Source organism: Sorex fumeus, unplaced genomic scaffold, assembly GCF_029834395.1.
Source record: "Sorex fumeus unplaced genomic scaffold, SorFum_2.1 ptg000130l, whole genome shotgun sequence".
In the NCBI taxonomy this organism is placed as follows: Eukaryota; Metazoa; Chordata; class Mammalia; order Eulipotyphla; family Soricidae; genus Sorex; species Sorex fumeus.
In genome coordinates this window covers 3,643,098-3,658,699 of record NW_026606187.1, presented here as the reverse complement: position 1 = coordinate 3,658,699, position 15,602 = coordinate 3,643,098, and the positions used below count along the sequence as shown (strand labels likewise).

At 45.6% G+C, this 15,602-nt stretch overlaps 1 protein-coding gene across 1 annotated transcript in view; it reads left to right on the top strand.

Annotated features, from left to right (window-relative positions):
- The window catches only part of LCMT1 (leucine carboxyl methyltransferase 1), a 57,187-nt gene that overhangs the window by 14,850 nt on the left and 26,735 nt on the right, over window positions 1–15,602 (top strand). Inside the window, exons 3-5 of the mRNA XM_056138877.1 lie at window positions 2,068–2,189; window positions 11,073–11,149; window positions 12,953–13,014. Coding sequence (XP_055994852.1) covers window positions 2,068–2,189; window positions 11,073–11,149; window positions 12,953–13,014 — 261 coding nt within the window. The remainder of the gene's footprint in view (window positions 1–2,067; window positions 2,190–11,072; window positions 11,150–12,952; window positions 13,015–15,602) is intronic.

The window sequence follows — 15,602 nt, the reverse complement described above, 5'->3', positions numbered from 1 at the left end:
GGCCGAGGTGGGGTGTGAGCAGGCTGAGTCCCTATGCCTCACTCACACCCGACTTCCTCTAGCTTATATAATGCCTATCTCCATGCCTTATCCCGAGGAGATGCCAGGTGCTGAGTCACCCCAGCTCCACAGCTCCTAATCTCACAGTCCTGATGGCCCCAGTCAAAATACGGCAGATTAGAGGGAAGGTTGCGTAGAAGCCGGCTTAACCCTCGAGTGAGGCAGTAGTGAAGGCTTGGCTGGCACCTGACAGCTCAGCATCCTCAGACAGGGACTGTGGTAACCACACTGTGAGACAGATGCTGTGACAATCAATAGAGAGTTAACTATTTGGTGCCTGCTAAGGGGGCAGGCTTGGGAGTGGGGGTGCGGGAAAACTGGGGACATCAGTGGAGGGAAGGTCACGCTGGTGGAATTGAACCCCTGAAACAACTGTATTATGAACAGCTTTGTAAATCACAGTATTTAAAGGTTCAGGCATTAAAAGAAGCTGAGCAGGCAGAGAGCCAAAGACCAGCTGTGGCTCAGGGGATGGGAGGGTGCCAGAGGGGCGGTTCCCTGAGACAAGGGGGAGCGAAGTGGACACTCAAGAGAGTGTGGGGGCTTGGAATAATGTTGGCCTGAAACCCTGCCATTAATAGTATTGTAAATAATGATGACTAAATTACAGAGAATTTTAGTAAGTAAGTAAGTAAGGTAAAGGCCCTCCCATTGATCGTCGATTTGCTCGAGCGGGCCCAGTAACGTCTCCATTGGAGACTTTGCTGTTACTGTGTCTGGCATATCGAATACTCTCGGTAGCTTGCCGGGCTCTCTGAGAGGGGCGGAGGAATCGAACTCGGGTCGGCCATGTTGGCTGCGTGCAAGGCAGACGCCCTACCCGCTGTGCTATTGCTCCAGAGAATTTTAATAAATTATAAATGTGCTTTATATATTTTAATATTTAATGAATCTATTTTATTAATAAAATATAAAGTACATAATTACATGTAAGTATACTTAACTTATACTTACATGTAGTATAAATTATATACATATAATTATGTAGACATAATTTATACATATACATAATTTGTACTTAAATATTCCATGGGACATCAAAAGATCACATGGCCGCCCACCTATGAGATGGTCAGACTTCTTCATCAAGACCCTAAATGATCGGTTTGAGGCTCTTCATGTTCCTAGAACGACCAGATGCCATTGGGCTACGCTAGCACGCAGCAGCGATGAATGGAGACGTTACTGGCACCCGCTCAAGCAAATCGATGAGTAACGGGATATCAAGTGATCAAGTGATACTTAAATGTAGGGCTGGAACAATAGCAGAGCAGGTAGGGTGTTTGTCCTACATGCAGCTGATCCATGTTCAATTCTTCTGCCCCTCTCGGAGAGCCTGGCAAGCTATCGAGAGTGTCCCACCCCCACATTAGAGCCTGGCAAGCTCCCCATGACATATTCGATATGCCAAACACAGTAACAACAAGTCTCACAATGGAGATGTTACTGGTGTCCACTCAAGCAAATTGATGAAAAATGGGAGTACAGTGCTGCTTACATGTAATTTAAAATTTCAGGTTTATGGACACTGTGATTTGCAAAGTTCAGAATAAATTGGCTTCAGGCATTCACTGTTCCAACACTTACCCACCACCAGTGTGACCATCCTTCCGTCAGTGTCTCCAGGTTCCCTCCCACCCCTCAGCCCGCACCCTGGCAGGCACTTAACACGTTCATTGTATGTTGCTTGCTCCGGCAGAACTTAAAAGGAATGGCAGATGGAATTATCTGACAATAAATCAGTAAGTCAGTTTGTGATGATTGCTGCATGATCGTTTCATTAAACGCATACCTGTGTGTGTGTATTTAAGGATCATTCCATCATTAAGCACGTTGATTCATATGACTTGAAATATAAAACGAAAGAGAATTTGGAGCTTCCGTTTTCCCCTTCAGGTATGCGAGGAAGCCAGTGGCCTCAGGAAGGGCAGAATGTTCCTCTCAGTGTGTGCTGCGCGGCCATCGCTCCTCTCGTCACCCAGTGACCATCCCCTCTCTGTCTTTTAGGCTATTTCGCTCGAGTCCAGGGTGTCAGTCAGCTCTTAAAGGCATTTCTACGGAAGACGGAATGTAACTGTCAAATTATCAACCTGGGGGCTGGGATGGATACCACGTTCTGGAGATTAAAGGTGAATGATAAATTTCCTCTCCACTTTTCTCAGTTGTTTTCATTGTTCTAATATTCGCAAAACTTTTTCAAGTGTCTCACCTGTCTTCAAAATATTCCAGGGATGTTCTGTTTTGTTTTTGGCTTTTTTGGGGTCACATCTGCCGATGCTCAGGGGTTTCTCCTCGCTCTGTGCTCTGGAATTACTCATGGCAGTGCTTGGGGGACCAAATGGGATGCCGCGGATTGAACCTGGGTCGGCCGCATGCAAGGCAAATGCCCTGTCTGCTGTGCTATCACTCCGGCTCCATATCCCAGGGATATGGTCCCTGTATGTTGCACAGCTCCCCCTGCTCCCACTGTCCCCGGGGCCTAGGTGGATTGTTTCTCATTTTATGCTATTGCAAAACTAAGTAAGAAAGTCCTTGTGAATATTTCTCACTGAACATGTGGACATCTGCCAGGAGAGAACTATTGGACCAGTGGAGTAGCTGGGGTAAAGAACACATGTGTAGGCTGGAGCGATCGTACAGCAGGTAGGGCGTTTGCCTTGCATGCGGCCAACCTGGGTTCAATCCCTGGCATCCCATATGGTCCCCAAGCACTGCCAGGAGTAATTCCTGAGTGCAGAGCCAGGAGTAACCCCTGAGCATCGCTGGGTGTGACCCCAAAAGCAAAAAAAAAAAAAGAGAGCATGTGTTTACAGTTTTGATGATAAACAAAAACACTGTCCTCCCGCTGTTCATCGATTTGCTCGAGCAGGCCCAGTAACGTCTCCATTATGAGACTTCTTGTTACTGTGTTTGGCATATTGAATATTCTCGGTAGCTTGCCAGGCTGTCCGAGAGGGGCGGAGGAATCGAACCTGGCTCAGCCGGGCTGGCTGCGCGCAAGGCAAACACCCTACCACTGTGCTATCACTCCAGCCCTCAGTTTTGATGATAAGCAATTTTTAATTTGTTGGCATAAACTTTTAGCACCTTAGGTCAGTTTTTATTTATTATTTGTTGTTATTATTATTATTATTGACTACGTGCTGGAGCGATAGCACAGCGGGTAGGGCATTTGTCTTGCACGCAGCCGGCCCAGCTGAGCCGGGTTCGATTCCTCCGCCCCTCTCAGAGAGCCCGGCAAGCTACCAAGAGTATCTCGCCCACACAGCAGAGCCTGGCAAGCTCCCTGTGGCATATTCGATATGCCAAAACAGTAACAACAAGTCTCACAATGGAGACGTTACTTGGGCCCGCTCGAGAAAATCGATGAACAACAGGAGTACAGTGACAGTGATTATTGACTACACCCAGCAGTGCTCAGGGTTTACTCCTGGCTCAGCTCTCCCGGTTCACTCTTTCTTGGACTTGGAGGACTGTGTGTAGCTTTGGGGCTCTAATGCCGGTCAGCCATGCGCAAGGCCAGTGCCTTACCTACTCCCTCTCCAGCCCCAAGGGTCTTAGGTCACATTTTCGAGGTCGCTGCTCTGGGTGATATATATAATATGAGGCACAGCCGTTCAGCTGCTGTTCTTTGATTTCCTCCCTGAGCAGTCTTTTGGGGCCTAAGAGCAGGTATAATTGCACTCATTGGTTCATAATTGCTGGTCTCCCTTAATGGGTAACAAGGCAGCCCATTCCTTACTAGTCAGCGACAGTATTCAGTGACCATGGGAACTTGGGTCTTGCAAGACCAGCCATCTTCTGCACCAGCCCTCGAACCCTTAGGAGCTTAGAGATGCTCTCAGCAGGCTTTTCTCATGCAGACTGTGTTGGTGATCATGACAGCACGCTTGATTTCAGAAATATGCCCCTGGGAGTGTAGAAAGCAAGTGTTATAACACGTTCTGCAAGGAGTGGGGAGGGGCTGAGAGGGCCATTTGTGGGTCCAGCTGTGGAGTTCCAGCTCACAGGTTAGTGGGGGGGGGGGAGCTTTTTCCGCTGAGTCCCCAGCATTCCCAAGTAACCAGAAAAGAATCCTGGGTCTAGTTACAGTCCCTGCTGGCCTTTGACTCCTGCCTTGGGAATTGACCCCTCAAACCTTCAACCTGCAAAGATGTTGCTGATTGCATTATCTCCCTTCTGGAGGTGGGTACAGATTTTCCTTGGTTCTTCTGTCAGGTTCATCATGTGGCACCACTGGGTTCGTGTATTTGCCCAGATTCCTGGTAGCAGTACACCAAGATAAGTAGGAGCATGTGGGCATAACCTGATCTATGTCAGTTTGCCCCTAATCAGCTCACCTGATAAGATGTTCTGGTCACTATGCCTCCCACCCTTTTGCTTTTTCTTCTTTTTTTTTTATATATATCCAAATATTTATTTATTATCAACAAAGTCTGGAAAGCTACACGTGGTGTATTCAATATGCCAAAACCAGTAACAATAATGGGTCTCATTCTCCTGACCCTGAAAGAGCCTCCAATATGGCAGCGTTGGAAAGATAAGTTGGAAGAGGCTGCTAAAATCTCAGGGCTGGGACAAATGGAGATATTACTGGCACCCGCTCTAGTAAATCAATGAACAATTCAATGACAGTGATACAGTGATGTATTATCAAACAATATATTAATAATTTTAAATGACTCATATGCACCAAGACGTGACTGTTTTTGTTGTGTGAATATGGAATGAAAAACCCTTCTATTTCTTTTTTTTTTTTTAATTTTTATTAGTGAAATACCATGAGGTACAGTTTAGACTTACAAATTTTTGTGCTTGGGTTTCAGTTACACAATGATCAAGTACTCATCCCTCCACCAGTGCCCATTCTCCACCACCAATGATCCCAGTATCCCTCCCAGTACTATAGTACTTCCAGTACTATATTGAACATCAGTGGAGAGAGTGGGCATCCTTGTCTTGTCCCTGATCTTAGAGGGAAGGCTCTCAGATGGCTCTTCAGACCACGATGAGAATGATTCCCCATTGAGAATGATGCTTGATGTAGGCTTGTGGTAGATGGCTTTAACTATATTGATGAAAGTCCCTTCTATACCCATTTTGGCAAGGGTTTTCATTATAAATGAGTGCTGGATCTTGTCAGATGCTTTCTCTGCATCTATTGATATGATCATATGGTTTTTATCTTTTCTGTTGTTGATATGATGAGTTATGTTGATTTATTTCCAAATGTTAAACTATCCTTGCATCCCCGGGATGAATCCCACTTGGTCATGGTACATGATCTTTTTGATGAGTTGTTGAATTCTGTTTGCTAGTATTTTGTTGAGAATCTTCACATCCGTGTTCATCAGGGATATTGGCCTGTAGTTTTTTTTTCTTCTTGTGTTTTCTTGGTTTCCTTTTGGTATTAGAGAGATATGGGTTTCATAGAAACTGTTTGGGTGGGAGAGTTTCTGTTTCTTCAGTTTCCTGGGAAAGCTTGAGAAGAACTGACAATAGGTCCTCTTTAAATGTTTGGAAAAATTCACTGGTGAATCCATCTGGACCTGGGCTTTTTTTTGGGCGGGGGGGGGGAGAGACTTTTGATTACAGCTTCAATTTCCTTGATGTTAATAGGACTATTTAGGTATTCTAGATCTTCTTGATTCAGCCTTGGAGATTATAGGAATCCAGGAATTTATCCATTTCTTCTAGGTTGTCTTGTTTTGTGGCATACAGACTTTCAAAGTCGTCTCTGATGATCCTTTGAATTTCTTGGGTTTCTGTTATGATATATCCCTTCTCATTTCAGATTTGGTTTATTAGGATACTCTCTCTTTCTTTGTGAGTCTTGCTAGTGGTTTATCTATCTTGCTTTTTTTTTTTTCAAAGAACCAACTATTGGTTTCATTGATCTTTTCGATTGGTTTTTGGGTTTCCGTGTTTTGTTTTTGCTCTAAGTTTTATTATCTCTTTCCTTCTGCCTGATTTGAGCTCCTTTTGTTGATCCTTTTCTAAGTTCTTGAGCTGTGAAGTCAAGTTATTTATGTGGGCTCTTCTTCCTTCCTGAGAAATGCTTGCAGAGCTATAAATTTTCCCTTTAACACGGCTTTAGCTGCATCCCATAGGTTCTGGTAGCTCGTGTCTTCATTCTCATTTGTTTCCAGGTATCTTTTGATTTCGTCCTTGACTTCTTTCCTGACCCACTTGTTGTTCAACATTGAGTTGTTTAATTTCCAGGTGTTTGATTTGGTTCTTCGTGTCTGTGTGTGATTCACTTCTATCTTCAGTGCATCGTGGTCTGAAAAGATTGTTGATACTATTTCTATCTTCCTGATTCTATTGAGGTATGTTTTGTGGCCTAGCACATGCTCTATTTTGGAAAATGTTCCATGTGCACTGGAGAAAAATGTGTATTCTTTCTTTTGGGGGTGTAAAGCCCTGTATAGGTCTATAAGCACTCTCTCTTCTATTTCTTCCTTCAAGGCCAATGTTTCTTGCTGAGTTTTGTTATTGTTGATCTATCCGGAGGTGATAAGGTGATGTTGAAGTCTCTAGCTACTATTGTGTTGCTAGCAATGTCCTCCTGAAAATCTGTTAGCAGTTGTTTTAAATATTTAGCTCTTCCCTCATTAGGTGCATATACATTTAAGAGTGTGATTTCTTCCTGTTGTACATATCCCTTGATAAATAGAAAATGGCCTTCGCTGTCCCTTCTAATCTTTTTCAGCCTGAAATTTATGTTGTCGGATACTAGTATGACCACCTCAACTTTTTTGAGGGAGCTGTTTTCTTGAAGGATTGTTTTCTATCCTTTAACTTTTAATCTGTGTTTTCTCTGACCGTTCAGATGAGTTTGTTGTAGGCAGCAGAATATTGGGTTCTGTCTCTGAATGCATTTTGCCACTCTGTGTCTCTGAATTGGTGAATTTAGGCCATTGACATTGAGAGAGATTGTTATGGGGTTTTGTGTCATCTTTCTGTAAGGGTTTGTTGTGCTTGTAGGGTTTGTCTTATAATAGCCTCTTTAGCCCTTCTTTTAGGTTTGGTTTTGAGTCTATGAAGTTCCTGAGCTGCTGTTTATCCACATAATAAAAAGTAATGAAGATGTTCAATGAACTCAATGAAACAGAGAGACAGATATCCAGTAAATTGAAGGAGGACATGAAAGAAACAATGGATCGGACAATCGAGAAAATCCAGGAAGAAATGAGAGCAGAAATTGGAAAGCTATGCACAGAAATGCGTAGCTTCGAGTTTGAGTGACAGTTTAGCTGGATAGATTATTCTTGGTGAAGCGTTCATTTCAGTGAATTTTTTCACTATATCCCACCATTGCTTTTGGGCTTGGAAGGTTTTCCTCCGATAGGTCTGCTGTGAATCTAAAGGGTGCTCCTTTGTATGTGATTTCCTTCTTTGATCTTGCTGCTTGCAGTATTTTGTCTCTATTCTCGGCAACCGTCATTCTAACTATGATATGTGTTGGAGTGTTTTTGTTAGGATTTCTTTTAGCTGGCACCCTTCGGGCTCCTGAATCTGAATGGCTGCATTGTCCAGATATGGGAACTTTTCAGCAGTGATTTGTTTAACCATGGCTTTTTCATTGGGATTGTTTCCCTGACCTTCTGGTGCTCCAATGATTCTAATGTTGTTCTTCTTAGAATCATCTCCTAGGACTCTGATTTGCTCTAGAGCTATTTTGAGGTCTCTTGCCATTGTTTGTTGTTGCCTGTAGGCTTCATGCAGCTGATCTTCCAGCTCACTGATTCTGTCTTCAGTTGTGGCCATTCTGCTGTTGAGGGCACAGGTTGAGTTTTTTATTTCATCTACCGAATCTTTTATTCATGACATTTCTGTGCGTAGCTTTCCAATTTCTGCTCTCATTTCTTCCTGGATTTTCTCAATTGTCTGATCCATTGTTTCTTTCATGTCCTCCTTCAATTTACTGGATATCTGTCTTTCTGTTTCATTGAGTTCATTGAACATCTTCATTACTTCATATCTGAATTCTATCTCAGAGGTCCCTTAGGTGAGTAGCACCTACTGAGGCTTCTAGACTCTTTTCATCGTGCTCCCCTCATGGTGGGGATTTGCCTTGTTTGTTCATGATGGTGTGGAGGTATGGAGACTGAGATGTTACACAAGATTGCTGGGTATGAGTAAACTACCTGCAGCCAGGTTCGAATGACTGACCTGGGGGAGGAAGAAGACCAGGCACAGCATTGGGGACGAACAGGAAGAGGCTCAGGGATGGTGAGCGTCCCAGGGTCCTAGAGGACGCCTGGGGTACAGATGCGGGGAAATCCAAGTCCCGGGTTCGAGTTTAGACTGACCTGAAGGATTCAGAAGACCAGGCACAGCGTTGGGAAGGAACAGGAAGAGCTCACTCAGGCAAGAAATGGGGGCCTCACTGTGGTTTGTCTCCTGCCTACACAGGGTACAAGCTTTCATTAACGAAGTGCTTTTACATGGGTGAATTCACGAGCTCTAAGCTGGGGGAGGGGTTCTTGGGTGGGGGTGTTGTTTATCTTGGGGTGCCCTGCCTGGAGGCTCTTCCTGGCTCTGTGCTTAGGTGTGACCCCTGACCGTGCTTGGGGAAGCACATGTGGTATGTGGTGCTTTGAACCCGTGTCCTGGCTGCCACAGCTGCTTCCAGGGCAAGCACCTTATCTCCTGTGCTCATGCTCTGGCCGGCCCTGAGTGGTGGGATGGCCGCGTCCCCCTGTTACACAGTGGCATGGAAACGTGCTCTAGAGGTAGGACGCATATTTGATTCCACAGTTCTGTGGTAATGTGGTAGTTGTGGAGATGACTAAAGGGGATCTTCACTGTGGAGAATTGTCCTCTTTTGACCGTTGTGGAGAGTGGAGCTGTAAGAGAATGCCGGGGAGGAGTCTGTGCTGGGGGCTGCTGGACAGCCCCTGTCGGTCTCACACCCCTTTGACTTGGTCACAAACATTGCTCTTTCTTCCCTCACGTGGGTGGGTCCATGATGGATAAATCGGAGGTGTTTATTGTGAGTGAGGTGCGCACAAAGCAAGAAATTTCTGTGAAGAACTGTCATTTCCTCACCTTCCTCACCGTTGGCATTGCTTTTCTTAGAAGGGGCACATGAGCTGTGGGGTACCTAACTCCGAAATGTTGCCACAGGGGCTAGAGCGATAGCACAGCGGGTAGGGTGGTTCCCTTGTATGCAGCCGGCCCGTGTTCAATTCCCAGCATCCCATATGGTCCCCTGAGCACTGCAGGAGTAATTCCTGGTGCATGAGCCAGGGGTAACCCCTGTGCATTGCCGGGTGTTACCCAAAAACCAAAAAAAAAAAAAAAGAAAAAGAAAAAGAAGAAATGTTGCCACAGGCCGCATGAGGTGTGTCACCTAAAAAACTAGAGGGGCTTGTGGCTGTAATATGCAGGGTTTTTCCAGGCATCTGAGAGTGCTCAGCATAGCCACAGTATTGAATAGACTCTGGGGGAATATGGGCATCAGTTAAATTTGAAAGGCAGATGGGGAAGCAAGGTGAGGAGAGAGAAAGAAGTGAGAGAATGACAGAGAGAGAGAGAGAGAGAGAGAGAGAGAGAGAGAGTGTGTGTGTGTGTGTGAGATGTTTTTGTGTTCCAGATGAGATCAGTTTCTGTTTTACTTCCTTCTTAACCAAAGTACCTGGAGGGGCAGTTTGTGAATCCAGTGCCAGCGGTCAGGACAGTGTCTTGCCGCCGTCATGTCACCGGGCAATCAGACTCAGGAGTATTTCAGTGAAGAGGAGCTCGAACCTCAGAATGGAGAGACAAAGCCCCAGACACGGGGATATCGCATGTGGAGAATGGCATCCATTCTCCTTAGAGGGGGCCTGACGTGTGTCCCAAAGACGCACTCCAGGGTGGCCTTGGCTGGCAGTGACAGTGTCCCAGGCCTCATAGACCACTGAGGGCAGATGTGGGAGGGGTGGCCACCCTGTGTCTTTAAGGACAGCCAGATGGCATCAGGGTGTCACCTATGGCATCAGGGTGTCACAGTCCCATAAAGTTACCAGTGTCTCTTCATTACCTGTGAGGAAATTGGCATTTGATGAATTTCCAAAGCCGCCCGCAGGCTGATAACAGGTTAGATCCTGTCACACGGTGGGCTGCAGAGTGCCTGTTCTTTGCCATTCCACGGGAGAAAAATAAAATAATGATGTGACCAAATAATACCTGCCCTCACCGCACATATTGTTTTCTAATGCTTGCTGTCGCTTTATTTTCGGCAAAGCTATGAGTAGTCAGAATCCTGCGTGCTGATCTCCTGCATGATGGGTCTCAGGTTGCTTGTTGGAAAGCTCTTGTTATCTTCTCTTTCCAGAAAAACTCTGAACTCCTTGCATCCTAGTAGCCAGATTGCAATTCAGTCTTTTTGTTCGTTCTTACCTTGATGATTAGTTATTTAAGTTTACTTCTTCATCCACTCTCCGGGCAAAGACATAGTAATTTGGGAAATACATTTCTGACCACATCATCACTCTGACTGCGAATTCTGAAGAACCCTATTGTTCTCCAGGGCCCACAACCTGGACAATGAAAGTGATCTGGAAATTTGAGTAAATTAAGAAAGGACTGGAGAGAGAGTCCAGTGAGTGGGATACTTGCCCTTCACATGCCTGACCCAGGTTCAATGCCTGGCACAGCATATTAGTCCCTCAGGCACCGCCAGGAGTGGCCCCTGAGCACCAAGCTCTGAAAGCACCTGAAGGCCCAGTCCTCCCTCGCCACCCAAATAAAAAAAGAAGCAAAAAAGTTATCTAAAGATCATTGTCTTAGGGAGGGAGCAATAGTACAGTGGGGAGGGTGTTTGCCTTGCACGTGGCCCACCCGGGTTCGATCCCCAGCATCCCATAGGGTTCCCCGAGCACCACCAGGACTAATTCAGAGCCTGGAGTAAGCCCTGAGCATCACCGGGTGTGATCCAAAAAGCCAACAATAAACAAACCAGTAACCCCTTTAACAATAATAATGATAATGAAACAAAAGAAAGAACATTGTCTTTTTTTCCTCAGGATGAAGATCTTCTTCCAAAAAAATATTTTGAAGTTGACTTTCCAATGATAGTCACGAGAAAGCTGCACAACATAAGGTACGCTTTAACCCAAAGAAAAAAAACAGTGAAATTAGAACTTTCTCTTGGCGAGTGGCCGGTGGAATGGCGCAGACCTCACCAGAGGGCTTTCCTTTGACTTCATCCCATTTCCTTGCCCAGAGTCCTCAGAAATTGTTCCTTCCCTGCTATTAATGCATTCCCTGCTATTAATGCAATTTCTATCCAAAGAGATAGCTCAGTGGCTTAGGGGCACATGTTTTTGTTTTGTTTCATTTGGGAACCACTCCCGGCTGAACCTAGGGCTCACTCCTGGCTCTGCGCCCGGGGATCACTGCTGGTAGTGCTTGGGGGACAGTATCGGGTGTTGGGGGATCAAACCCAGGTAGCCTCCTGCAAAGTGAGTGCCGTCTCAGCTGCCCTTGGTGTACTATCAGTCCGGCCCCTTGAGTGCATGCTTTGTACACAGGAGGCCCGAGTTTGGTTGTTTGAAATTGCACATAAGGTTTGACATAATAATTTAAAAATGCGGGATTTTTTTTTATAGGTTTTTGTTTGTTTGTTTGTTTTTATGATGGTTTGGGGACTTCCCCAGCTCAGGGGTCCATAGGACCCCTCCTGGTGATTTTTCTCCAACTGAGCCAATAGTTCAATTCTGCGGCCAAAGGATGTGTTACTGATTGGATCTTGTAATCCCAGAGGGATACCTGGGCTACTCCAGTGGTGGTTGGGGTTCTCCAGGGTTATTTCTGGCAATGCTCAGAAACTGTGCTATGCCAGGGGTTGGATTGGATCATTTAGTCCCAAACAGAATCATGAATCTGGGGCTATTATTAACCATTTTCCAGATGAGTAAACCTTGAGGGGCAAAGAAGTTTAGTTAATTTCCCAAAAGCTGCCAGAATAGGAAGACGGGAGCTAAGATTTAAATCCTCACTTCAGGTCCAAGGTCAAGGTTTCTTTGTAGTTTTAAACCACACGCTCTGCTTTTTTTTTTTTCTTCAATTTGTCATTTAAATAAAATCCTAACTCTTGGCTCTTTCATAAAATATAATAAAGTTACAACTTTCCATATAGAAATTTCCTAATCTGTACAAGCTAGGATTTTTTTTTTCCAAATTTTACTCTACTTTATCCTTTGGAGAGAAATTTCTTACCCTTACCAAGCATAAAATGGTATTAAAGGTGTTTTTTAGAAGATGGGTGATCACTCTGAGACTCTGGAGGCTACAAGTGACCACCAGGCTTTGTAGAACGCCTAGTGAAATAAGTGTAAATGGGCTCCCTATTAAATGCACACCTGGCCTCCTGGGCTGGGGGACACGTTGTGTCATGGATGGTTACAGGGACTCGGGATCCTGCTCTGGTTTCTAACTGCATGTCCTGTACTGGGGGAGTTACACAGAAATGCTGCTGAACTGTTGGCCTGAGTTAGAGATTGTATGTTTACCTATGAGAAATTATAAATGTGATTTTTGACATTTTGTTTGAGACAAGAAACTAGAGATAAGCTAGTAAACGCTCAGCGTTCTAGCCAGTTGAACTTGCCTTGAACTTTCTTCCTCGCCTGTCTTTTCCCATTTCTCAGTCTAAATAATTCACTGTTAGTTTGTGATTTTATGTCGGATTCTGAGTGTAACCTAACCCGAGTGAGACCTGGCCCCATGGAATTTCCACTCTGTTCACCCTAAGATTGAATAATGAAGCAGAAGGCCTCCTTGGAGTATTTTTTAAATGAGACCAGTACATATTAGCCATTTCTGACGTGATGTTGGAGTGTGGGATTCCTGCAGCAGGGGAGCTCCCTGACTCACCTCTCTCCTTTTCCCCTTCGTCCCATAGGTACAAACCTCTCCTGTCAAAACCCATTATAGAGTTGCATTCGGAGGACTCGCTTCAAATGGGCAAGTATCCTTCTTTGAAGTAATCCACTGTGGACTATGTGACTTGCGTCTCTTTCTTCCTTTTTTTTCTTTTTTTTTTTAATAAAAATTGAATCACCATGAGATACAGTTACAAAGCTTTCGTGTTTGAGTTTCAGTCATACTGATCGAACATCCATCCCACTGCGCACTGGTGGAGGGATGGGTATTTCACCACCAATGTCCCCAGTAAACCACGCCCCCCCCCCTTTCTATCCCTCCCCTTGCCTCCATGGCAATTTCCCCCATACTCTCTACTTTGGGGCATTATGGTTCACAATACCGATTCTGAGAGGTTCTCACATTTGGTCCTTTATCTACTTTCAGCACACATCTCCCATCCCAAAGGATCCCTCCAACCATCATTAACTTAGTGATCCCTTCTCTATTCCAGCACCTTCTCCCCCAGCTCGTGAGGCAGACTACCAACTATGGTCCACCTTTTCAAGGTGGTCCGTGTATGTGTTCACATCTGCACATGCCCTCCCACCCTACCTCGATGTCACACTGTGTACAGGCATCAGGGCACTGATTTTGGTCCCCAGCACTTTATTCCTGGCCCTCAGCCCCGCAGCACCTCTTGAGGTGGCCCTGATAGACCCTGGCAACACTGGGTGTGAGCACGACCTCATCAGACCTGCACCACCACACCACGCCAAGTAATGCTGAGAGTGACCCTGGACCCTGCTGGGAGGCCCCTTTCCCGAACCACAAGAATAGAATGGCTAAGAATAAAGAAAGTGTGAACGAGAAAAGAGAGGGGGTAATAAAATAATTTCATTGATCCTTTGAAACTCCTAAACATTTTTGGTTTGTTTCCTCCCCCCCTTTTTTTTGCCGGGGGGGGGCGCTTATTTTTATATATTTGACCTCAGGTAAGGTTGATCATCGTGTTTCAGTCATGTTTTCACTTGTCTTCAGAAGCAGGCTGTTGCACCATCCAGGTGCCCATCTTGCTCTGCCTCAGTCCGTTGGACCCTCCTGTCCTTTGATCTTGTTGCTCCTGTTACCTTAGCCCCCTCTGGCAGCCTTGCTTATGTGGTCCAGAGCCAAGGGTTGGCTTTGTCTTCTCTGTTGTCTTGCTTTTTATTGGTATCCCACGTACGAGTGAGGTCATCCTGTGTTTGTGGTTTTGTCTGACTTAAAAAGAAATGTCTCATGTTGTAAGGGTGTGTACGAGTGAGGTCATCCTATGTTTGTGGTTTTGTCTGACTTTAAAAAAAAAGAAGTATCTCATGTTGTAAGGGTGTAATAATTATAAGGTGACAATTGTAAGAATTGCCACAATTTTCAGTTAAAAAAATAAACTAATATGACAGATAAAACTGGTTCCTCATTGATTATTGAGTACTTCCTTATTTTGAAGAAAAATGTCATCTTTGAATGGGTGATGGGGTCTCACCGGGGAGAACCCGAGGACTGCCCCTGACTCTGCTCAGTGTCGCTTATGGCAGTGCTCTGGGCCCCGTGCAGGCAGGCAAGCTCCTTAGCCCTTAACCCTTCTATCACTCTGGCCCCTTATGGGTGATACTTTTCAGGGAGGAATACTCACAGGGTCAAAATTTGCAGCGTATGAATACAGGGCTGGAGCAATAGCACAGCGGTGGGGTGTTTGACTTGGGCGCAGCCGGCCCAGCCGAGCCGGGTTCGATTCCTCTACCCCTCTCAGATAGCCCGGCAAGCTATGGAAGGTATCTCATCTGCACAGCAAAGCCTGGCAAGCTACCCATGACGTATTCAATATGCCAAACACAGTAACAACAAGTCTCACAATGGAGACATTACTGGGCCCACTTGAGCAAAATTGATGAACAACGGGAGGACAGTGACTGTGACAGAATACAGGCAGACTATAAAAATCAAGTCAGAAAGGTCAGAATAATATCTTTAAAAGTAAATCAGGGACTGAAGAGATAGGACAGGGTACAGGTGGCCAACACATGTGATCCTCAGCACCCCTAGAACTTTCCAGGATGGCAGGAGTCATACCTGAGCAGCACCAGATGTGGCCCAACCCTGTCCCCTCTCCCCCAAAATTGTGAATCAGGAGCCTTAGCGATAGTAAAGTGGTCTCCTTGCATATGGGATACCCCAGTTTGATCCCTGGCACTCCATATGGTCCCATGAGTATCCGGGAATAACGACTGAGCATCTCCAGGTGAGGCCCAACCCCCCCCCCCCCAAGGGTAAATTGGGTCAAGGAGCGAGATGGCTCAAAGCCCCCAAGCTTGAGTCCCTACTTCCAGCTTGAGTTCCTTCCCTCCCTCCCCCCAGGGCTCATGCCACCCAGTGTAGCTGGACGCTGGCCTTGAACTGTCTGGCGTGGTTAGCCACATCGCCAGGTGTGGCCCCCAAGCTTCCTTGGGGAAAAAAAAACAAAAATGTAAATCAGGTTCATTTACTTCCCTGCTAACTCCCCCATGGGTGGGTGGGACCCACGGGGCTGGCAGCCTGGGGAATTAATTTCCATCCGCACTGTGCTGTTCCCATGCTTGCCTCTGAGTGTACCAAGTTTAATGTCACCCTGAAACCTTTTCCCTTTTCCTTGGCCCAGAACTCCCCTTGTCCTG